General features: G+C 38.6%; 2 protein-coding genes across 2 annotated transcripts; both read right to left on the bottom strand.

The window, feature by feature from the left end:
• Positions 1–8,610: 8,610 nt before the first annotated feature.
• LOC139142296 (kelch-like protein 26) lies at positions 8,611–12,655 on the bottom strand. Its single transcript, XM_070712187.1, has 2 exons — positions 11,777–12,655; positions 8,611–9,922 (listed from the first exon to the last, which is right to left on the bottom strand). Exons 1-2 carry the CDS (start codon positions 12,590–12,592, stop codon positions 9,107–9,109), a joined length of 1,632 nt encoding a protein of 543 aa, XP_070568288.1. The 5' UTR covers positions 12,593–12,655; the 3' UTR covers positions 8,611–9,106.
• Positions 12,656–19,698: 7,043 nt separating this feature from the next.
• Positions 19,699–25,920, bottom strand: LOC139142297 (glutathione peroxidase 2-like). The gene is made up of 2 exons (XM_070712188.1): positions 25,255–25,920; positions 19,699–20,427 (listed from the first exon to the last, which is right to left on the bottom strand). Exons 1-2 carry the CDS (start codon positions 25,684–25,686, stop codon positions 20,083–20,085), a joined length of 777 nt encoding a protein of 258 aa, XP_070568289.1. The 5' UTR covers positions 25,687–25,920; the 3' UTR covers positions 19,699–20,082.
• Between the last annotated feature and the right edge of the window lie 426 nt (positions 25,921–26,346).

Here is a 26,346-nt window from a genome sequence, read left to right on the forward strand (position 1 = left end):
TGTCCACCAAACTTGGAATTTGCATAGATGTACATAGATCATCCAAATTGATTTATCTGCAAGATTTGTATGTTCCTTGCTACAAAATTCTGACCCAATTGAATTATAACAGGAAAACATGCACGCATGATTGGACAGTGTGGACTGTGTATTGCACGCACTACATCTGCCGTGATGATGGATTGCCAGACGACCACACTGCATCAAAGAACTGTAGTTTAAAACGAAAATATAATTCTAAACAAGTCATTGACAATGACATAGTAAAAGGAGTAATAGTCTTGATGGGGCAGGGAAATGTGGTCATTAAGAAGTATCACTGGATTGATATGTTGAGATCTATGGGCACATAGGTCTATGTCGTTGTTTCCAATTTGAAACACATGAGGCATGTCTAAGTTATGGTTCTAAATTGGGAAAAAAGATCAGACCTGTAGCTGTATTGGCCAGCCAAGAAATACAAATGCGCATAATAAATGAGGTACAAGATGTGACATCTTAAGGTCTAATATCCTATCAAAATTGAAGGGTATAGAACTTGAGGTTACTGAGATATGCATATATATGTATAATCAAGGTCAAAGGTCATTGAGGTCACGTAACATTTCGAAAAAAAAATATATTGCTAATAAATCCCTATATGCTAAAAATCAGACCTCTACCTCTATTCGCTTGCCCAGAATTAGATATGTGCATAATAAATGAGGTAAAGCCTGTGTTGTCATAAGGTCTCCCATCCTACTAAATATAAAGGACATAGCACTTGTGGTACTTATTTATTGACATAAACGTATATTTTAGGTAAAAAATCAAGTTCACATGACATTTTGTCAAAAAAATTCTATCCTATAGTTATCCCTATATACGAAAAATCAGACATCCAGCTCTATTGGCTTGCTCAGAATAAGATATGCACATAATTAATGAGGTACAGTATGTGGCGTCATAAGGTCTCCCATCATACCAGATATGAAGGGTGTGGCACTTGTGGTTACTGAGTTATGGACAAATATGTATATTTGAGGTCAAAGGTCATGAGGTCACGTGACATTTTGTAAAAAAAATTGTATTGCTAAGTTATCCCTATATACCAAAAATCAGACCTCTAGCTCATTGGCTCGCTCAAAATTAGATATGTGCATAATTAGTGAGGTAGAATATGTGGCGTCATCCCATCATACCATATATGAAGGGTGTAGCACTTGTGGTTACTGAGTTATGGACAAATACGTATATTTGAGGTCAACGGTCACCAAGGTCACGTGACATTTTGTCAAAATGTCTGAGATATCTGTGTGAAAGGATGGACGAACGGATGGACGAACGGACACAATGACCCGGACACCATGACCCAATCTATAAGCCCCTGGACTTCATCCGTGGGGACTAAAAACTGTGTCACTGCATCCTTTTTGCACTAGAATACGATGAGAACTAAATTTTTATTTTTCTTGGCCTTATACATGGGCGTCTACGGAGAACTGACTTATACATGGGAGTCTATGGAGAACTGCCTTTACATGGGAGTCTATGGAGGACTGCCTTATACATGGGAGTCTATGGAGGTGTAAACTAAAAAGTCCTCCAAGTCTAACACGGCCAAATTTGATCGCATTGTGAAACAAATCGACGTGCATCTGTATGGGGTAGGGTACTATCCTTGTGCAAAGTTTGAAAGAAATTGACCAGGGCATGTCTGCGTGAACGGACGGACGGACGTACGCACGCACGCACGGACAGACGGACATGACCCAATCTATAAGTCCCCCCAGACTTCGTCCGTGGGGACTGACAAACTTTCTTCGTGTCATTGATAGCCTTGATTTTCTTTGGATATTGAATGGACACATTTATTAAAGACGTCACTTTAGCTTGTCATTGACAGTGAAATGATTTTTTGCAGAAACTTGATCGGTCCAGCCAAGTACACATGCTTACTCATAACAGCTGGACTGCGATGATGACAACATTGTTTTGTGATATTCCGATACAAAATTAAAATAATTTTATTAATATGTCGCATTGACTATAAAGTTGCAAATGTTTCCTTGGGTGTTGAAACATGTTAGCATAGTGTACGTGTTACAAATCAACACACCAAACGCAATGTTCACGTAAGAACAACCTGCTTGATTTCCATGGACTTTCTGGTCCGCCCATCACACTGTTATGTCTGTTTCCCCTCTAGCTTCGAAAATTCTTAGTAAATTTACAAATTCAGTCTCAAAAGTTTTGAGTAAATTTCAAAATTGATTGTATTAATTGTCAGTCATTAACAAATTCCTTTCGATGCCAATACAGCTCATCTCAGAACCGGACATACTTATATACACACAAGATTTGGCAACACCCTGACAATTAAATAATCTTCAACAGCACTGATTTACATTTACAAATTATTCTATGTGAAGTAATTCTCCAATTGCAGATACTATGACAGAACTTAGAGTTCAGCACTGCCAAGATATGAGTATAGCACACTGAATTTTGAACCAGAGTTATGAAAATGACTGAACTGTGTCACAATAAGTTTCTTTTTATTAAATTAAATCACTCGTTTCATTTTTTTTTCTAAGTTTGTAGAGACTAAGGGTTAAGGATATTAGTAACTTTAAACCAGGAAAAATACCAATAAGTGGAAAGGATAAAAGAAATCAACTTATTTATTTATTTACATATTACAAAACCAGAAAGTAACACATAATTCTAATTTAAGTGATTTAAGGCTACTTTTACAAGCTTACTTGTCAATGTTTGATGATGGAAAGAAACACAAAATATAACTAACTTAAACAATAATTATAAAAAAACACGAATAAACCTCAAAAGCAACAAAATTCCAAGCATAACATTACACGATGGTTCAGAATGTTCATTTACAAAGTTCACTCAAAATGTACTTTGAAAACGATAGTATTTTGACAGCTGTTACCGCGGCTACTTACTATAAAAGTCTGTTGAAAAAGAGTACTAAATATCGTTGTTTTTCAGGTCAACAAGTGATTGAATCAAAAACGTGTGTCATGAAACAGTAAAACAACAACTGATAAATAAGTAACTTTTCTCAAGAGTAACTTGAAACGCCTCGCCTGAAAGAAAATTTCATCCCGTTTCACAGAATCTGACTGCGTGTTCGAGCGATACAGCAATGAACGAACGGTCGGGGATCCCACGAAAATCGCTCACACTACGTACTCGTCCAAAACATTGATTATTCACTTTTTAGCTGCATGATTCACTTGCCAAAAATATTTTTATTTTGTAGATAAATAATTGAATTTCTCAGTTTTTATTTCGTTTGTTAATGAAAAGTCATTTTAATGTTTTTAGATGCTTTAAAAATTTCAAAACCCGCTAAAAAGCGACTATTTGGCCAAAATTCAAACGAAAAACACGAAAACCAAGCTCGAATCATGGGCTATTTCTGTAAGAATACTCTCAGTCTCTACTCTCGCCGATGCACGATTTTTGCATCGAAATTTTTCACTCATTTTCGTTGGTATGACTTTGAAACTCCAGGAAGCGATTGAGAAGAAAGGGTTACCTTGAATTATTGAGGTTTTTGCTGATAATTTGCCAAATTAAATGAGAAAAAACACTACGAAAATTTCCACACGCTTACACACTGAGTGTTTCAGAGGCCTTTCATGTTCGTGTGGTACAACATGTGATCATGGAGCCTCGGAGGTAGTAGGAGACTGAGGTTTCTTGCACGGTCGCGCCGATGAAATGGGAAGCTGAAATTTTCGCTCGTAATTTTGCAAACGAAATCGTAAATCCACTCAAAACTTCGTATTTTTTTTTACATATTTGAAACCCATGAGGAACATAATTCATTCTCCCCTGCACAGTAAAAAAAGAGATCGAAACGACATGCATGTCAGACAAAGACCAAACGCACGCAAGATGTCCATCCACATCCACCAATCTCGTAATTTGCACTGACAGAACAAAAACAATTTGATCGAGCATGGACGTTCTAACGTAAATGCATCATTGTCTATCGCATTTTCATGTAAGCCAATACACTCACACGTACGCTCTAAGTTCAATTATATGTCAATCCAACACGATACTATTTTCGCTGATAGTGAGTGTGCAGCGTGAATGTATAGTCGTTAGATAACACTGATCACGTGGTGTGACAAAATAGTTTTACGGAAGTGGTGATCACGTGGTGTGACAAAATAGTTTTACGGAAGTTGTTGACGGAAATGACGTCAACTTTGCCTCTCCCAACTCTATAAGCTACCTCAGTTACGTAACTTCGTCGCTAAAAAACTGAAACAAATATTCTCCCTCCAACTAACATAAAACAGATGCCCCCTCCCCTCTGACTGATACTTATACGATAAAACATCTACCCTGCTACAATAGAGCCACTCCGAAAACAGGGGCGCATTGTCTTTCCCTTAACTCCAGTTGTGCACGTAGAATGAGCGCCTGGTTGCTATGTCGATCAAACTTTTACTGTCTCCGAAAAAACACGCCAACTGAGCACAAATATTCAAAGAGACAACAAATTAATGTCATAATAAAGAAACATAAATATCATTCATAAAATCGTTTTTATAATTGCATTTTGGTTGAGCCTCCTTCCTTCTCTACAATACATGGAAATTCTTACATACGAAGGGCAGGATGTAAAATAATTTACATATTTAATGCTTATTTGTGTGTACACACACAGACACAGACACAGACACACACAGACACAGACACAGACAGACACAGACACACACAGACACAGACACACAGACACAGACACAGACACACACACACACACACACACACACACACACACACACACACACACACACATATATATATATATATATATATATATATATATATATATATTTATATATATATATATATATATATATATATATATATATATATATATATATATATATATTATATATTCATTTTCTCCTGCCTTAAATATTTCAGTACTAGTTTGCTTTCCTGCAGCTGTCTCTCCACATTGAAAGACCTTGTTTGTCTATTCGATTGTACGCCATATTGTACATTTCTTACGTTTGCACGTGATGTACATCGCATTCGATGTATGTTAAAATCAGCTTTTAGGTGTAATAACTCATTGCATTTCCACCGCTGCTCTGGTTGGTTAGGTGTCATTACCATCTCTACAGTCAACAAGTGAGTACAGTCTTGCGTTGTTCTACAACTCTTTGTGTAGTATAGATCCTCGTGTGAGTCCGAGGTCCAGTTACCACTGAAGATACTTTTAGACTTTCGCTTTTCAAGTTCTTTTCAATATTTTAGCTGTCTTTTATTTCTTTTACATGCTTTTATAGTCTGTTATCCGTTTATTTCAGTTTTTAACCCTGATGAAGTGGGATTAAGCCCAGGAAACGTCGGACAATAAAATTTAGTTTGTAGTGAAGAATACTGTGTCCTAGAGTTGGTGCTGCTTGACCTATCCCTCTCTCTCTCTCTCTCTCTCTCTCTCTCTCTCTCTCTCTATATATATATATATATATATCGGATGAATAAAATTGCACACGTCTACTGATCTGCTTGTATATTTTCTGTTTATTCTGTTGGTAATTTTGATACAACGTTTCGTCCTAAAAGTAGGACTTCATCAGGTTGAAGATGTCTACAAAGGGAGAATACAGACAAATACAGAACAATGTAAGGCTAATGTTGATCCTAATTAAATGCTTAACGGACTTTATAGGCTGAGTAAATTAGAAAGGTACAAAAGATATAGAGTATTACAATTTTATTCATCCGCTATTACCAAACCACGCTACGAACAACACTGGGAGTTATCTGTACATCTCAAGTATATATATATATATATATATATATATATATATATATATATATATATATATATATATATATATATATATATATATATATATATATATATGTGTGTGTGTTGTGTGTGTGTGTGTGTGTGTGTGTGTGTGGTGTGTGTGTGTATACATATATATATACATACATACATACACACATATACATATATACCATACATATATATACACATATATTAATATATACATACATACATACATACATACCTACATACCTACATACATACATACATACATACATACATATACATACATCTATATATATTATATATATAATATATATATATATATATATATATATATATATATATATATATATATATATATATATATATATACACATAGATATACATATCCAGGCAATATCCAGGGGGTGACCGTCCTTGTACCCTTTCAAGGAATTAGTTTTGATCTCAGAGACAAGTGAATCCCCGTACCGCGTCATATCATCATTTCCCTTGTGACTTCAAACAAGCCTTTGGTTTAGATGTCAATAAGGCAGCTCGTTCTCACTCGTAAAATTATGTTGGGGGCAGGTCAGTTTCTTCGGCCGGGGGTCACCCCGTTTTTTTATTTTGGTGATGGCGGTAGTCAACATTTTTTTGAAATACTAAATAGGAGGGTCAGTGTGTTTTTGAATTACAAAACAGGGTCGTCTTAGTTGCCTGAAATACATCGTACCAGCCACGAATATATTTTTCAAGCGCCCTTTGATATATCAGACATATATATCAGAGATATCTGGGCGAAAATTCAGTTGCATTTTCGGAGCATCCTTTGGGCACATAACTTGAATATGTCAGGCATATATTGTTCGACGTGTCCTTCGGGTGCATAACTTTAATATGTCAGTGATATATATCTGGATGTTTGCAAATTGAAAGTCTTGTACAAAGCATCATACCATCCACAAATTTTATCATTCAGTTAGTTTTCGACGCACCCTTCGGCACAGAAGTTTAATATACCAGTGACCAATGTCAAAGATATCGGGATGTTAGCAATTCTGTTTTACAAAGTGTACTCATTGTGAAATCTGCAGTTCCTATGGAAAGCATGACAAAGTCCTTATTCTTTTCTGTTCTCTCTATAAAACAATTGGAACTAATTTGGGATAATTGGATGGTGAAGTGGAGCTGCATGTTGCCAAAACATTTTTTTCAAGGCTATATTTATCATCAAAGACGACAAGAAAACCCACTCGTCCTCTATATTTTCTAAAAGTAGAGACTCTAAAGTCTAGTATGGTAGCAGTAGTTTACTCGAAGGACGAAGTGGGTGTATATTTGGGGTAAAAAACCTCAATTTTGGTATTAATGATAAAAATGAATTTAAGTAAAAAACTTGACGCTATTTGCTGAAATGTAATATTCCACTTGAAAAAAGAGTATATGTAAAATAAAACGACTATTTTACTTTGCGTTATCTATCCTCATTCTCAAATGGCAAAGGTTGAAAGACTGACACTCATAAAAATGATTAATATCATTATTAGCAAAATTAAAATGCCTCTGATACAAAATGTAAGAACTTTATCGCCAAACAAAATACTCGTTTTGTAATATGTAGCCTTTAAAGAACATACTGTGAAAATTTCAGAAAATTTGACCTGGCCAGAGTGGAGTTAAATTCTTTGGAAATTTTGAAATTGGGAGGAAAAAGAAGCCAGGAAATCACGTGATTTGCATACATTTGCATAAATTAACACTTCTTTATCACACAACTTACAACTTGACAAGCTAAAGGGTGAACGCAATCAATATTTTAATCTTGGGTTAACAAATTAATTAAAATTGAATGAATATTTGCAAAAAAAAGTAATTTTTTAGCAAAATACGCTGTGTAAGGTGCAGCGTCCCCTTAATCTCCAAATGTAAGCTCATCTGCTTTTCTTCTTAAGTTACACACTTGTTTTATAAGTAATATGTTATGTTGCAACATTCAGCTATAGAGCACCTCACACTTTTAATAAAAATATGAAGATCCAATTATCCCTAATTAGTTCCAATCGTGTTCAATGTAACTTCAGTATGAAAAAGCAATATGCACTAATATATACAGTGACATATTTTAGAAAGAGAAAAATGACAAGATATTTTAAGTTCCCATTAATGCAACTATTTTCTTTTATATCACAGGTTTTCAGTAAAAAAGGTGATTTTTCTGACTGAAATCATAGTTAACAAAAAGGCTGTTTTTGTCATGATCAGCTGTGCTTTTATGGTTTCAACATTAAAATAAAGGTCCTCTCAGACACAACGCACATCAGATTTGGCTACAATTTATAAAAATAGCTCTCTATGGCTTCTCAGTAGATGTAATTGGATGTCTGGCAAGTGTAACCGCCCATCAAAGTATTTTAATTTACTGCTTTTCTCTCTTTGATATTAATGATTGACATTCATTTATGTACAACAGTTCTGGACATCTGGTTATGCATAGAAAGTGTAGAATACATTCACAGCTCATTCAAAATACTGTATTCAAACTTTAAAATTCTTATCTTACAACTGACATGTCAACAATTTCATTGAAAACAGAGATTGACTGAACGTTTAAAATATACTAAAATATTATATATATATATATATATATATATATATATATATATATATATATATATACACACACACACACACACACACACGAGTGTAAGCAGGTTTGCTGACTATACTGATTTGTAGTGGAATATATATATATATATATATATATATATATATATATATATATATATATATATTGGTAAATATATGTATATAACCTTTTGTTCTACCTTTGTCGCAGGGGCACCCTTTTTTTCGAAAGTTTGAATAGGGGGTCAGTCACTTTTTGATGTCGACAAAAATAATCCATCGGCCCCCAGTGACAGTAGACGTGAAAACTTTAACTATACACGGATCAGATAAGTGCTTTCAGTTTTAGATACTAAGGTGATGACCAGACGATAAGTCTAGCAAGTAAGATTTTTACGGAAAAGAAAACTTTCTGATAAATGTAAGCAACTGATCTCATTAAGTAAAATGTTGCGTTCGGTGTATCACAGTCCCTCCGGGCCATTGGCATGTATTCTAGCCCTTCGCAGGGGACTCCTGAAATGTCACACTGTCTGTCTACGATGAAGGTTAGCAATGTGTCTTTTAAAATTGCAAAAATTATGCAATTTTTTATCTTGGTTTAATCTAATTGATTAATAATATATGAGTGAACTGGTATTAAGAAATTTGTGGTTAACCATAGTCGAATATTTCAGCGGAACTTTAGCGATGTTTGACACATATTTTAATTATGTTGGATTTTTCGGCTGTCTCCATCATCCACTTCCAGTCATCGATGTCGACTTCGTAGGGGTCATCGGGGTCAACATAGATGCCGGTTGCGTAGCACTCGGTTCCACCTATGACGTACACCTGCCCGTCAACGCCTCGAAAAGCACGTGACTTCCACCTGTCGGGTACCCCTCTTTGGTTGACATGCTCCCATGCCTCGTCATCTGAATAAATTTGTACTGTCCCGTTGCGTGTTTTGAACAGGTGAAGTCGCCCTTCTATCACCGCTGCAAAGACGGGCTGGTTGAACGCCGCATCATAGGTTGTCATTTTTTCCCAAGTATTATGCTCGGCGTCGAATGAGTAGACGTTTTGATTACACATATACACCACTCGGTCCTTGAACACTGTTGCTGCGGCGTGCCTACCGCCACTCTCCGGTAGCGACGCAATCCTCTGCCACTTGCCCGTGTGCAAACTGTACCTCTCCGCCGCACGTATATCGTCCTCATCCTCAGTTTCACCGCCAAGTGCGTAAAGAAACTCTCCACCATCGTACAACAGGGGGAATCCCTTCCGAATTTCTTTCATAGGCCTCAGCTGCGTCAAACCTCTTCTCGGTGGGTCAAATTTATACATGGCTCCGCTCCCGTGGACTATGAATAGCGTATTATCAACAACGGTGGTTTGAACATATTCAAAATCAGGAACATGGCTGGACCTTCTTGTGACAATATCATTCCACTCATTGTCTTTACGATAACTTACAACATACTTTGACTGCAATGATGTAACCTTGGCAAATACCTGCAGAGGAAATACAATCATCAAAGTTAAACACCACATGCGCTATCAATAAGAACACATACCTGTAAAATAGTAAACTGTTAATTTTAGTATCACTTTCATTTTTCTCTAATTTGACAAACAAATATATTTTCGTATTCTTCTGGTTAAAACGTTGAAAGATAATCTTTTTTGGCCCGGCAAACACAGCACATTATATTATATAATCGGCGATGTTATTATTATCAAATTAAGAAAATATCTCGAGCGAAATTCTGTTGTGAACATCTCCATGAGTCGACGAAGACTGTTGGGCTTACAGCTTGACAATAAACACAAAACAATAAAACTATCGAGAGGAAAACATACATTTCATGGAGATTTCAGTCAAGAATATTGACGTATCGGCGGTATCTACTATATGGAGTCGCTTATGAACACGTTTTTGTTATTGTTCACAAGTTGAGCATGTTGATCAAGGTTTGTTAATATTGCACATTTTAACGCCGCCTCTAATTTTCGGGACTTCGTTCAGAGACAAGTTTATTTTGTTCCGAATTTCAACCCAATCACAAATCCCTCTTCCTTGCAGGTATTGCCTCCATTTGAATGCATCGACCGTTTCCATCTCACATACTGTCTTCTAAGTTTTGGGAGGGGCCATCAGGTATTTGGAGACGTGGTCAAATCTAGCGCATGCGGAACGAAAATTATGGCCGGTAAACATTTAAAATTTTTATGCTGTTGAAAACAATTATATTGACTGGAAAATGGAAAAGAGTTGCCATGGTGAATTTGATGAGGAGGTGTACATACTCCTCGGCTACTCCGAAAGAAAATGTTAAATCTTGCAAGCTGAAAATCAAGCGCATGTGCCAGCCGATTCAGATTATCCCTTGCTGTCCCGAGATGCAATTGTACATCCTTACACTATGTATGTATGTATGTATGTATGTATGTATGTATGTATGTATGTATGTATGTATGTATGTATGTATGTATGTATGTATGTATGTATGTATGTATGTATGTATGTATGTATGTATGTATGTATTCGTGCAATCTGAATAAAACCAGTTGCAGAGATGGCGACTTAGCCTCCCTTTAATACTTGTCCTTTTCTGTTCTCGTTTGCTTTGAAGCGTTCGGCTAATGTGATTATTCACCACTGAAGTTTAGTCATGACTGGAAAACATCCGTCAACAACAATATTGCGCATGTAACTTACTTCTCAAGGTAAATTTTAGTCATTCTCTTTAAAAACCACAAATAAAAACCAGAGATCACCGTGCAAAGTTTGGTACCAGAAAAACAAACCACCTTAAATTTACTGATATTTGAAATTCAAAATGGCCGCATTCCCTATTGTTGACTCTATGGGAAAAATTAATTTTCGCAAAATTAATCCTGTGGGCATTCCGTTACGCCAAGAGCTTCAAAATGAGCCCCTACAAGTGGTAGTACTGAGATCAGACAACTACTTTAAAAATTTGAGAGTCTAATTATCTGTCCCCAATGGAGGCGCATTCTACCTTAGGGCTTATAGTTTGTAATTATATAGGGAGAAGAAAAATGTGTACTCGTTTTCTGTGCCAAAACCGATAAAAATAGGTATTGTCCCTTCACTAAAGACAAAAAACGGAAGCAGACATTTTATCTGTATTAGATATGTTTCAGTTTTCCTTTTTGGAAGGCGAAATGTATGATGAAAATTTATAGATTCAAATCTGACAGCAGCGTATTATTTTACGATACCTATCGTATTCAAGTTGGAAGAAAATGACCGCCTCGTCTATTTGGTGACAATAAATTACGACCTCGTTGCTGTCAACAAAGTGTTTTGACCGATATTAGTTCTGTTAGTTATACATTTACCCTAGTCGAATTTCTGGGGGTGTTATTCAGGTTGCAGATGGCCGTAGAGTGTGTATGGAACTTGAGGGTCTTCACGTAAAGATGGTAACACGGTTGTTTTCGGAGTCTCTCGGTGTCCATCAACTCAGTTAGCTTGCTCGGTTCGATGAGCGGCAATCGTACTCGGCTTATCAGATCTTCCAAATACTCGATACGATTGTCCTCGTCAGCTTCCACCCACTTGACCACAATCTGCAGTACATCCGCTTCCGACCCGGCGACCAGGTCGTCCCTCTCCAGCAACCCCGCAAGCTTCTCGCGAGAGAACGCCTCGCTGAACTCCTTGGTGTCAGCGAGGTTTTCAAATTTCGCTGCCATGCATTTGGTGACTTTTTCTTTGACCTCAGGCAGGTCGTATTTCGACAGAAACTCGGCTATGGTCAAGAGATGGGACACTTGTATTGTCATATCGTCCACCAGGTTAAGCAAATACTCTGCACACATCGCCATTGCGCTGAGCATTTGCAAATGGTCCGCCGCCATGAAGACTTCAAACACATTGTCCCGTGTAAGCTTTAGCTGAGATTTGTAAGCGAAATCAACCATTATTTCGAAGGCTTCAGTGGTCAGGCTGTCATACGCTAGTGTGATGACGTCATCCGTTGATTCTTTCATTTTCCCCGTGAACATAGCACGGAAGAAGTCACTGCAGCTCGCTAGTATCACGCGATGAAGATTGTACCGCCGCGAATTCACTTCTACGATGACGTCGCTTAGTTCGTCGCCGGCTAAAATATCAGGTAAATTGTAGAGAGCGGTAGTTTTTGGTTCCGCCATTTTACAATTCGTTAGCAGTTATTTACGCGATTTTACCACGGGAATTTCCCGACTTTTACAACATTACAAAGTCCATTTGTACATTGTAATACGTCACGTCTGAAGACATACACCTTAACGTTGGCGGCGCTGCGTTCGACCCAACGCCGCGCCGAACTTGCAAACTTGTCTCAGTGTTCACAAACTGCCGCTTGCAGAGTGACCGTGGGGTTGAACCGAGAAGATTTTCTGGACTAGAGATCGATAGTGGGGTGGGGGGAAGGTTAAGAGATAAATCTGCTTAGCAAAAATTGCTAGAGCAAACTGCATCATGTTTCCCCAAAAATAGTTTGATCAAATGAAGGTCGATGGAAAGAAAGTTCGGAAATTTCAAAACGAATAATATGCATGCAAACATCATGGATGCAAAAATTCGAACAACATCCAAACTTCCAAATGCCAATATATTGCCTATCGGCCTTTTCTGACATCCGCCTTAAAAGGTATAACGAAATTATGACATGAATGAAAAAATAAAACTGGCAGTTGGAGGCGTGTACAAGTAAATAATTTGCGTTGCATGGTTAGATCCTAACGTTCATAAGGAAGGATGAAGTACCTGACCTTGGTTGTGGCACTCTCAGTACAAATAATTACCCATGCTTGTTCCAAAAATCATTGAAAGGGGACGCTTTAGTTCGTCATCAAGGTTCGTGGAAACAAGACGAGGGGATACTTTTTTTTCCAAAAGCTGATCCACGAAATATTCCTTTAAGACCTAACAACTGATTTTCTTTGATATACAGCCGTGCAAGAGCTAAATTGAAAATAAGTTTGTTTCAAATAATGACGCCATCATTGACACTTTTTTTCAAAAGTAATTACGTTGCTTCAGACAGTAATGAAGATAAGCTAGTACAAACGACAACATTAGACTACGTTGATGTGTTAAAACAATACTTCGTTGCTCTGTACGACATTGACGTAGATGTAACTGTATTTTGAAATTGTCTCTTCTTCTCCTAGATTTGTCACTGTGACAATTAAGGAGGGAGGTTGGTCTAACTTGGTCTAATTTTCTCCCACATTTCTCAAAATAAAAGTGTCTTTTTTGTTGCAAATTTCCAAATAAGGGGTGCTTTGAAATTTCGCGGAACAAGCATGGGTACCCAACTGTCTAGTGAGTGACATGATCCCCGGGTACGTAAGTTGGTACATGCATAGACATTAGGGTAGACTGAAAGATCCGTCGCTCAAGGACGCTCCCTGCGCTCCCCTAAGAGGGAGGGGAGCGTAGGGGGCGCCCTCAAACGACGGATTTTCCAGTCTGGAAACTCAATTATCAGATTTATCTAATATAAATATTATTTTCTTGATAAAATATTCAATGGAAAACAAAAGAATGACAAACTGTTAATGGGCTGTTGACACATTTGCTAATGCGAGAACCAGGGATTGAGAAGGGCGCCTTTAAGGGTGCATAGTTATATCTGGAAGTGTATAAGTAAGTACGTAAGTTGGTACACGTGGTTAGATAGATCTTAAAGTTTGTGGTTACATATGAAAGTTCGTAGGTAAGTAAGCTTTACGCTCAGACTGAATGTTGGAATACTGCAAGCAAAGCATTTTGTAATTTGCATATATTAGCATATTATTATCGGCTACATGGACTGGCCGTCTTCCCAATCATAAGTAAAGCAGCCATGATATTTATCTCCTTGGACAGACACAAACAAATTACAGAACAAAGCTGCTCGTTTTTTGGTTAAATTTATGCTAAAACCAATGTAAAATGCAAACTGAGTGCGACCAAAGGACCTTCTTAAAACATTGACAACTAAAGTACAAAATAGATTTTAATAACTGAGTAATTTTCGACTTGCAAGTCATCATATATGTCTGCCGCTACCGAGTAGTACACAAAAACTGTGAATAATCGACCGAATCCATCTCCAAGGATCAAGTTGAAATAGTGACAACGACGGTTGGGTACACAGGCTTAAACAAACTTTCTCAGGGAAAGAGCTCCCTCAATGCACGATTAAGTTCAGAACGGTAAATTCGTCTAGCTTGACACTGAGGGCTCTTCATCTGCACATCATGCATGGTGGTATACGATGCTTGGCGCCCAGCCCGGGAACAACTCTGAAAACTGCCGCAACATCAGTACGTATATGCGCAGTCGGTCTTGAGTTCATTTTCAGATGCCAACGAGGTTTTCAAGTTGCCAAACCGATCAGAGATGCAACATATTCGTAACCTTGAATTTGTGATCAGAGAATTCACGCGCATCTTTAGTGACTTAAACGTTCAATGGCAACGGGAGTTCAATTAGACTAGAGAGTGCTGCTTCATGTAAAATTTTCAAAACAACAATCGATTTGGCATCCGGTATACAAAAAAGTAGTTTAAAGACAAGAGGATTTAAAAAACCCTGATACATGAATGTCGCCCACTGTCGGTCGGATAAGGTGTAAAAGTACTTTGTAGAAACGCAAGACATCCTTGTAATATTTGCATTCTCTTGAAACTTTCACAAAACACTTAGAATGTGACGTGATTTGAAAAATACCTTCAAAAAGTGGTGCCACAGTTCAAAATACAATAGCATCATTATTCCTTCCTGTACATAAGAACTTGCACAAATGTTTACTCAGTAGTTATTCTCATCCATTTTGATAATAATATATCTAATCTTCATCGCGTGGTCAGCAAAACACATTTTTAGGGTAGTTTACGAGAAAGTCAAAAACTTGAACTTTTGCTCAAACTTTCCTCTAGTAATCTTTCAACCACTTTCTTTCAAAGTCAAGAATGAAATTCAGGGGTCACTGAGCAAACTTTGTCACTGGAGAAACAAATACCGATACTTCAAATTCAAAATGGCCGCCATCCTTGCGTTAACGCTACGGAGAAAAATAAAATTTTCGAAAAACTAAGATGGTGAAAATGTTTTTACACTAAGAGTGTTAAAATGAGCCCCAAATAATGGTGTATCAGGATGCAAGTACAGAAAGGAACAATGATGCTATTATATTTTGTAAAAGTTTGAGATTCAAAATATCTGTCCCCAAGGCGCATCATCTACGCTAACACAATCGAAAAGTCATCTGTACGGGAATGTTTTAGAACTCTACGCTACTAGAAATAACGATACTTCAGTCTTCATCAGCTCCCTACATATTTGATTTATCATAAGACGGTGAACTGCAAACAATCAAGAAAATGAGACCCCTAAAGCATTCTTCAAGATGAATATGTTGTCAGTAAAGTTATCTGGAATTAGCGCGTGGTGCCATCATCTTTTTAAAAAGTAAATTGTAGGGTACATTGAGTCTTGCTTTTGAGATACATCATAAAGAAATATATAGGACCAGTTACAGAAGTACCGGAGTTGCCGCGGCCCAGCGGCATTGAAGTGAATAGCAAGTTGTGGGGACGTTGCACATCTAGCACCGAGACATGTTTGAGGTCAGGGACACGCTTGAGCTCTGACGTTGTTCTACAGTTCACTACCTGGTTGTTGTTAGATGGGTTTACGCATCGCTGTCTTCTGTCTAACTACGCTATCTCTCTTCCCTTCTTTCTTTCTTTCACGTTTCTTTCTTTTTGAAATCTTTTGCCTAAGCCGCGGGCGAGGAATGATTGACATTAAGAAAGATTCGGCAATTCGTTTTTTCTCGATGTAGTAAGACGGACACAAAGTACACAGCAACAAAGACTTGAATAATTAATTGACCCCGTCACACCTTATAGTCATTGACGGGTTCGTTCAGTGACAATGATCTTTCATCAAGACCAACCCATCACATTTTGTTTCACATTGGCAGAATGCCAGCCATGTCGAAGGCAATTCATAAATAACCTTTGCCGTACATTTGAGGACAAACTGGTGACCCGTGCGCGTGTTGTCTGTAATGGGCAGTCGATAGCGGTAAACTGTGTAAGCGACAGATACTAATCAAATCGAATTTCATCCTGTAATTATCAAAGAGACGTTTCAAAACCTCATGCACAAAACAGACGACATGCGATGGTATTAATTTTTACAAATAATTTCAAGTACGGACTGAAATTTAGTTGTCAACAAATGCATTGAGGTTACACACGCACACTATGCATAAACGAGTTGAACACTGGTTATCCGGTATATCCCGCCGTAAATTTAGTAGTAGAATATGAAACTACATACAATGGGAACAAAATACATCCACATTTCTAGTCAATGAAGCCTTATTAAGAGTGAAAACTAATAAGTCAGAAACATAACTCAGTCCTTCAGATTTAACTATTTGCGTACGATTCTTATCGCCCTTCTCTGTAAGTTCTGACGAGAATATTTGCAGTACCGAGTAGTTGGCGCTACACTTCATAAGGCTTCAGATTCAAGGGTCGCACGAGGTGAGCGTCAGCATTTACCATATATGGCCATGATGCCGCGTCTACTGTGACATGCAATTCCATCATTAAGCAGATACGGTGTTAATTACCAAGAAGGGTCGTTTACAATATCTCAGAGGTTAACTTTTGACGGGCCGCGTATTTTATCACTTGATAATGCTTTATCTGGAATCTAACGTTAACGTGAACATGTCTCGTGAAACTTTAGAACTTTTGTCTCCATGATTTTCCGTTTTCTTCAAGTCTGTGAACTAGAAAAACAAAAAGGAGTATTTGAAACTCTTTGAATTGACGATAGCAAATGTAAAACATTAACAGATATAGTCATCTTATAAAGTCGGAATATTTGTTTTCGGGGTTAATGTGCAATCGCGATTGTCCAACTAGATCTTCGGTGCGAATGGTGCTTAAATGTAAACTATCCCTTTAAATCGCTGAAGGCACTGCCAGACCGTTTTCACCTGTGTAAGACGAGTATCATAATGATGGGTTTCTTTGCAAACGGGAAAATTAATGGGGTTATGTCTCGTTCAGTCTGACATCGCATGTTCTCTTGAACTCACAAGGGATTCTTTCTCATGCATTACAATATTTAAATGTTTACTTATACGCACACTTTAAGTTTTTTCTCTAACGGTTATTAGTATTGAATTTGGGAGTCAGAATTCGCATCATACTCTCGAAAGTGAAAGACTTAAAAACTTTTGCTCAAACTTTCCTCAATGAAACTTTTAGCCATTCTCTTCCCAAATCAGGAGTCTCCGTACAAAGTTTGGAACTAGAGAAAAACATTACCTAACATTTACCGACATTTGAAATCCAAAATGGCCGTCAACCCTGTGTTAACAACAATATGGGGAAAATAAAATTTTCGATTTTCAAAAACTATGACGGTTATTTTTTTTACTGAACGACCTTTAAAATGAACCCTGCAACATGTACAAGCGGCAGACCAGAAAAGTATCGGAAAAGTTTGAGTGTCCGAATATCTGCTTGCGAGTCGCATTCTACTCCGATTTTCTGAAGATTCTCCGAACGGTACTTAAAACTACAATATCGGGACGCTGACAGCAAACCAGCGTGTGTAATTTGCATACAATCGCCACTAACCCGGAAACAGCATGTTGTAACGTGCCATGAAGGCATTTAGTAGCAAACGAATAATTTATCCAGTTTTAGTGGACAAATTAAATTATCAGGTAACTATTCTCATATTTACCAGAATGGCGTAAATAAAGTTCTTACATTTCAACAGGTAGGCCTATATCATAATATTAATAGGGCTCAGCCCTTGGTGTCGCGCCAGAGGTTAAGATTGGCAATGTTATTTGTATTGATGTGATAAAATAGAATTACATGTAATTGTTACTTCATATACGTTTGTATGACAACTATGCCCAGTTTCCGTCTGATGAAAGCAGTTCACGTACTAGCTGTGATATCGCAGCGGTACTTGTGGCGTGTATCGAACGCACTCGGGTCATTGGGGTCATCGCCACAGTCCCGCTGCGAGCCAACGCATTGGCTTTTTTGGCAGTTTACTAAAACACCGACCGGTGTTGTAGATTTAGCTCGCAAAATAATAAAATAGATAAAGCTTGGAATAAATCAAATTATACCTACTATATCACTGACTATCTACGACTCATCTTCTACTCCTGCTAACGAACCCAACTGTGACAACATGTATTTTCGACCGTTTTTCGGTGAGTCGTCGATGCGTCGATGGTTCCGGCTCGAATTTGAACTTTTGACCTCCAACGTATTCAGTGCGTTGTACGCGCGATCGGGCAAACATCGCAGAAATCGTCGACGGCTCACGGGAAAATGGTCGAAAATACGTGTTCTTATCGTCAAGGAAGTTAGCAGGCGTACAGAATGATTCTCAGATAGTCAATGATAAAGATGATATAAGTTTATTTATTCAAAGGCTAATATAGTTCATTATTTTGCGAGCTAAATCTACGAAACCGGTCGGTTTCGTAGTAAACTGCCAACGAAGCCCATAGTTTGGCTCGCAGCGGGACTGTGGCGATGACCCCAATGACCCGAGCGCGTTCGATACACGCCACAAGTACCGCTGCGATATCACAGCTATTCACGTACGTACACAACGTCAAACCCTGCAGCAGTGCAGGTATAGATTTGTGTAAAAATGTTGGACAAAAATTGGCAATTTTTACCATGATAACAGCCTACTAACAGCCTACGATATTATGCCACCATTATCATTGCAATGGTAACCGCACTGCCCACCTTCCACTTGCAAGCTGAAAACTATAGCGTACCCCCCAAAACTGGCAATTTTCAAATCTATATATTGACACAGGAGGCGCTTTTCTAAAATTCAATCCCAGCATTCTTTACGTTTCCCCCCCCCCCCCCCCCCCGTTCATATACACGACAGTTTTCCTCCCCTTTTCCAGTTTTTATGCATCATATTAACGATATTTTGTATCAGCGACTGGGTAGATAATAACACTTACTGGCTTATAATTAGAGGTCATTACCCAATATCGCCTGTTCCTGTGTCGTATCAGCATGACAGGATGCTGATACGATGCAAGGAACAGGTGATATTGGGTAATAACAGATTTATCATATACCCATGCCCATAATTTTAGGGAATTTTCACTAATAGAACGATAAACCTTAAATTTTGAGGCTTTACTTTACTCGGGTCACACTAGCGATCGCACAAACCATGGACACCGTGCAACGTCACAAACTGTCACCAATCAAAGAATTTATTGCCATAGAAACGCGTACAGCTTATGGACCAACAGAAAGAAAGGTTTGCTATCTCCGTCAGCACTGTTGTTTCGAGAAAAGAATTTACAAACAAACATCCAGCATCATCTGCTTTCGCGGAAAGTTTTCGATGACGCTTTCATAACGGTAAGTTCTCTTCGACAACAGTGATTTAGGCGATAGCAAACATTTTATGAATAACAGGAAGATCCAATGTTCACATTATCAGTTATCCCCTTTTCATATTTATCCGAAATGAATTGAAACGTCGAAATGTGCAAAATTAGAAAAACATTAATACAGTATGTGTATATAAATCCACAACGACATGAAACCAATTTAAAATATGAATATACAAATTAACTTGATATCAACTTCTCAATATCTGGAGCTATATCTTTGGTTTCAAATTTGCGGCTGTATCTTTTACAAGGATTGCCATCTTTATCGACAAGGAACTTCTCAAAATTCCAGGATATGTCGGATCTCTTGACAGGCTCCCAGATAATCAGCTTGGGGTTGTCCATCAGGGACTCTTCATCGTCACTTGGACTGGGTAATTTGGATTTCAGATACAGGAAAGCCGGATGGGCGTCTTTGCCGTTCACATCCACCTTCGAAAACAGCGGAAATTTCGGTTCGTATCCACCACCGGGCCGGACGTACTTGAGATTGTTCAAAATCTCATTTTCCTGTCCGTTTTCCTGAAATAATGAGCATAATTTATAATGTAAGTTGTCATTGTTCACCCTGGCGGTTATGTCATGGTGTATTCAGTTTGTAACAAAAATGGAATACTCGACCCTATAATTCATAACCTTTACTCCATTATTTTCCCCTTATAACCGTATTTGGAAAATGTAGCACAATACCAGTACAGTGCCCTAAAGGGAAAGTACGTATTTGGTTCCGTTAGCAGTATGGAGTGCTAAATACGGCTTTTGAATATTTTAGACTTATTTATTCCTCAGGTAGTTAGTGAAATATTCAATGCAGATATTCTGCTGCAATTATCAGCTTTGAACTCATTTGGTAGATTATATTTGCTCTCCTCGTACGACGTACTCCACGAAACACAACGTGTTTTGCTCAAAATCATTTTTTGCAAAGATTCATTCCATTTTAAGTAATTTGTCAACCTAAGATTAAAATATTGGTTTGGTTCACCTTTTAGCTTGTCAAGCAGTCGTAAGTTATATGAGAAAGAAATGTAAACTTATGCAAATTTATGCAAATAACCGATTTCCTGGCTTCTCTTTTCTCCCGATTTCAAGATTTCCGAAGACGTTAATTCCGCTCTTGCTGGGTCAAATTTTCAGAAATTTTCACATTATGTTCTATAAATACTATGTCACAAGACTACTATTTTGTTTGTCAATAAAGTTCTTACATTTTGAATATAAGGCATTTTAATTTTGCTTATGATTTTAATCACTTTGTTTGAGTGCCAGTGTTTTAGAATGAGGATAGATAATGCAAAATGAAAAGGTCTGTTTTTTCTACATATACTCCTGTTTCAAGTAAAGTACTGAATTTCAGAAAACAGCCTCAAGTTTTTGAATGAATTTAATTGTTATCATTAATACCAAAATTGAGGTTTCCTACCCCAAATGTATATTCCCTCCATCCTTCGTGTAAACTATTGCTACAATAGTAAACTTTAGATTTTCTGCTTTCTAAAAATATATAGTATGAAGGGGTTTCATTGTCATCTTTGATGAGAAGTACTTAAAAAAAACTATTTTGATAACTTGCAGCTCCACCTTAATTGTGGATACAGCACATTTGCAGCACTGAGAGCTGAGCACGAGTTTAAGCTTATACCTGAAGTAGTTCAACTGATGGCTGGTTTGCAGCCGTTACCATAGACAGTTCTAGCCGTGGTTCTCAATGCAAGCACAGTCCTTCATGGGCCCACTATGACACAAGTCACTGTGCGCGTAATACATGGCGAAATATCACACAGAATGTCGTACCATGGAGGTAGCTGCTACCTCCATGGTCTTACACACGCTCGATCGCGCGCCAGAAAACCACCCGGCAATCTGAATAACATTACATGCAGACATAGCGACGTTTCCTCCACCAAGCGGGGACGACAGCAAAGAACTAGATTCGCATCTCGACCTCGTCTTTCGGCCTTCGTACATACTCAGATGGCCGAAAGACGACGTCGATATGTTAGACTAGCAAACACCAAGCGAAGGGAGAAACGTCGCTATCTCTACATCTGATTTTAATCGGTTGGGACTCCGATACCGTTATCAGGATGCCACCAAAGTGACATACGACCTCTTACGGTCACAATTTTACAGGTGTGGTACACAAACAACTGGAGCTGGACTGACTGACCTTCCATTGTGGCTCTTTGAAGCTATCTTGATGAACCTTTCTGCGATATTCAGATCACACTACTATTGATATTATGATAAGCTTTACTGGAACTGCATTGCTGTAGGATAAACTAAGTAAGAGTAGAAAGCCCTAAGGTATATCTACTTGCAGACCTCGTTATCGGCCAGCCAGCAATGCAGTGCCACATTGTGAGCGTTCGGAGAACATTCGTCGTTCCTGTCAAATCGTGGCGGCTTTTGAACTTACTGTTCGAAATCTGATGACAAAATTAACGAATATAAATAATTCAATTTTAGCTCGACTTGAATTGACACTTAACTTGTCAGACTTTTAAATGCATCACCTCCTCTCAAAATGCAACAATTCTCCCCACCAACCAAAGCATGTTTGATATATTGCCAACAAAGATATTAAAATATTTAGAAAATGCAACGTGCTATCGGGCTCTAATTTGTAATCGCATCGTGAATTGGTTAGATCATTCATTGAAGATGACCTATGTACACCTATTACCTATTCATGTCAAAACTGTTGGGCCAGAGAAATGTGCTACGTTACCACAAATCCTAACATTCTTTGCTCAAATTATTTTATTGTATATTCTCTCACACTTCAGGAAACATCCAGATATCCTTTAAAAGACGTAACGAGTAAGCGAGTAGCTAAGGGAGGGCAATTGGTTTCACTTTAAGGGGACAAAGTCTGCCATTTTTCATGAATTTTGTTTGATACGAAAAATGGCCGACTTTGTCCCTTTAAAGCGTAAAAAATGAGGAAAATTGAAAAAAAAACCCCCGAAATTCTTTTTAAAAAGCCAACTGTCCAAAAAGCTTACTTTTGGTTAAAAATTGTTCAAGTCTTGAGTTGGAGAACCGTACATAAGGGCTGTGGCATCTTGTCTTCGTTTTCAGACCCCTTTCAGAAAGTGAGCGTTAGATTGTCCTCACATTCTGAACCAAAGCAAGCAGGTACCTTCAACTTTGCTGACAAGACTCATGGTCCGGTCCGCATGATTTGATAAGGTTGAGGTCCTTGAGGCAGTATCTTCCTAACTCGGGGGGGGGAGGGTCTCTGCCCGAATAAACATCCTTAGCAAGCAAATTTGGCCAAGAGTTGTCATCATACTGACACTAATTATGGATATACACGGCATATGGATGACGACCCATGTCTACCATATTCTAATCTCGACTCGAATTTGATATCGATATATTTCAGTTTTTTTGGTTGGTACTGAACTGTGTCGTTTCCATCTGTCGTAGACCGATAAGCCCTGACGTGCTGTGGCCCTGATGTTATCTAATCGCAGTTCTATCTCCTGTCCGACAAGATGTTCGGCTTTACGCAAAAATTTATGAAACCGCCATATTGACGCATTTCAGACAACTGTTCACTCAGGAATTTTTGGAAGTCGTTACTTGTAACACGAACAATGCACCTACAGTATACGATGCATGTTCGAACCTTAGCCTCATCCCGGTCAATCTGAGCGTCACAGAGAACAATGTGCGATGGCACAGCATCTCTGTCCAAATAAAACTACCTAACCGATTTTGAAGCGGGTGGGACTGTCGGGAGTGTTGGACGAAAATTGTCCTCTGTTTAATACTACACCGAAAACGTACGGTAAAAATAACAATCCAGGGTCTCGGTTCACAATCTGCGGTATTTAACACAGGCGCAAGCTGGATAAAATTTCTGCGAATTTCTCCACTATGTTTAGGGACAACTCTGATCGGGTCATCTCTGACCCGAACAATCCTAGCTGTTCTTGTCCAGACGGCAGCCGTGAAACCGGTTTTGCCATTCGGTGCACTCAGTGCACACGTATGACAAATGAGTGACGTTGTCACGTACGCCACGGGCCACGTTTTTAATTGGTACAGACAAGCTGTAAAAGTCTGTTTGTTTAGGCTATCGTTTAGTCGACACTCGAAAGGTAGTCTGTGCACTTCACGTTGTGATTGTCAACGGCGAGACAGGTTAAATACCTTGTAAGAACACAATGCACTGGGCAATGTGGTGTGCCAAGGTGACCTGGGATGATGTTTTGCTTGTCACAGTAATCGTCACTGGCGATGGAAACCTCTAGAACGCGCGGCTAGCATACCCGTCTTTCGACCGAGGAATGTTGAGGACAAAGAGGCAACCCGTCCATCATCATCATCTGCACCAGAGACTTGACATTAAACGTATTCATAGACCCCAGAGAAAAAGGGTCTGTGCATTAAACAAGTTCTTTTATGTCTAGGTTCGAAGGTCTTTTTACTATATTTTGACAAAGTTAATCACAATTATTCAAGGAGACTTGTTGTACTGGCACAGATGATGAATAGTCAATACTGATTGTGAATATATGCTATCAGTATATCAGCTCGGCGCACAGGTCTGTGTGTTACCAACTTTACGTGGCCTGATAGACGCGGCAACAACATAGACCTTTACACACACTGCAGGGCTAGAATGAACAGTTACCAGTCCGAAAGGTACTATCACAGGTGTCATGTTTTGATAGACAAGCGCGTGATCACTAAGTCATTATAATTTATTTGACTATCAAACTGGGATATAGAAGCGAGTCATACATTATATTTTGAGTGTCTGTGGGCTAGCAAATAAATATGTTTATACTGGACAAAAGGGTAGTCTTTCTACAATTTACGAGCTCAAAACAAACACGTAAAACACGCTAAATTGTTACCTGAATCTCGCAGCTAAAGTTGTTTCGCCTAGTAAGTGCATGTTTGTCCTACATATGGTTCGTATGTCCACAACCAGTTATGCCACATTTTGTCTAATTTGAGATTATTCTTCAGCCTTGGAATTAAGCTATATCCAGTCTCCTCATATTTCATCATGTCCTAGTTGATCTGTTGGTCATCAGTCCACTGTACTCTATTTTGGATTTCATGTATTCGTTTAATATCATGTATCGCAGAGAAATTACGAAATATAATTTCAAGAGTGGCTGGAAGGAAGTCAGTAAACAAATGAACCGCTAGTTGCATAGGTTTCCTGAAACAAATATGTATTCAGCTTCGCAACTTTTGATAATTTATTTCATTGGCCAGTTTTCACAGAGTAACGAGATAGCTCTCTCTAACGTGACAGAAGAAAGCCACAGTTTCTCTGACTTCTGCGACGTCGATTCGTCTCCAATTACACAGAGTCCTTACCTGGTGGCCGAACTGGTTGCAGGGAAAACCCAACACCTGGAGCTTATCGCCGAATTTCTCGACCAGCTCGTTCAGTTGGGTGTAGTCCCTGACCGTTGTGCCTCAGAGGGACGCAACATTCTCGATGAGAACCACTTTGCCCTTGTATTGGGAGAAATCCACCTCCTTCCCGTCCAGATCCTTGGCTTGGATGTCGTAGAACGACTTCGGGATCGGCGACTTGACTGTCGGATCTGCTTTGTGCGTAAGGTCTTTCTTCGAATGGAAGCGATGGATGTTCATCTTGTACGACTGGCACAGTAGTGTAGGCCTCCCTGTAGATCTGCTAAGAGCGGTCAGCGTCTGATGGCTGCGTGTTGGCAGTGACAATACTCTCTGCCCTACTCGCAGTGCTGGACAGCCGACCCTTATCCAGGATTGGACTGGAATCATTTTATCACTGACAATCAATAACTATACAGTTAGTATACAGATGGTCGAAAGTCTTCGGGGGGCGTGCCCGCAGCTAAACAAGACTGAAAAAAGGACGTTGATTGGTACCAATACAAACCACGACCTCAGCTACGACAAAGGTCAGCTCAGTTCGATGCTCGTTCGTCGTGCCGGTGCGTGCATGGACACACCTTTTATTGGGGATACCAATGGTGTCACGGAATGTCAGAGGTCAAAGTTTTATATAACTGGCTCCCTCATGCGACCGATCCTCTGATTTCTTTTGTTTTTCAAAGTGAACTAGCGTACATGGTGAAAACACGCAATGAGCTGAGCATTCATACCACAATACGAAAAGCGCGGCTAGAAGGCGAGATCGAGGATCGAGAAATGACAAAGTAAATTACAGAAGGAAGAGCAATACATCGACTGCTACAAAATTGGTCAAGGTTGTACAAGGCTTCACCTTGAAGGCTTGCAGGGTCAACTACCGGTAGTTATCATGTTTCGGATTCACATTTAATTTTGCATAGGTGGATTTTCAAAATTAATGTGTGTAGACTTTTGAAGTATTTGAGTCAGGCGGGGAAAAAAGTGTTGAAAGAGACCACTAAATGTCTTTCCATCCTTCAGCCCTGAGAGTCAAGTCTTTCTTTGCCA

Source organism: Ptychodera flava, chromosome 10, assembly GCF_041260155.1.
Source record: "Ptychodera flava strain L36383 chromosome 10, AS_Pfla_20210202, whole genome shotgun sequence".
Lineage (NCBI taxonomy): Eukaryota > Metazoa > Hemichordata > Enteropneusta > Ptychoderidae > Ptychodera > Ptychodera flava.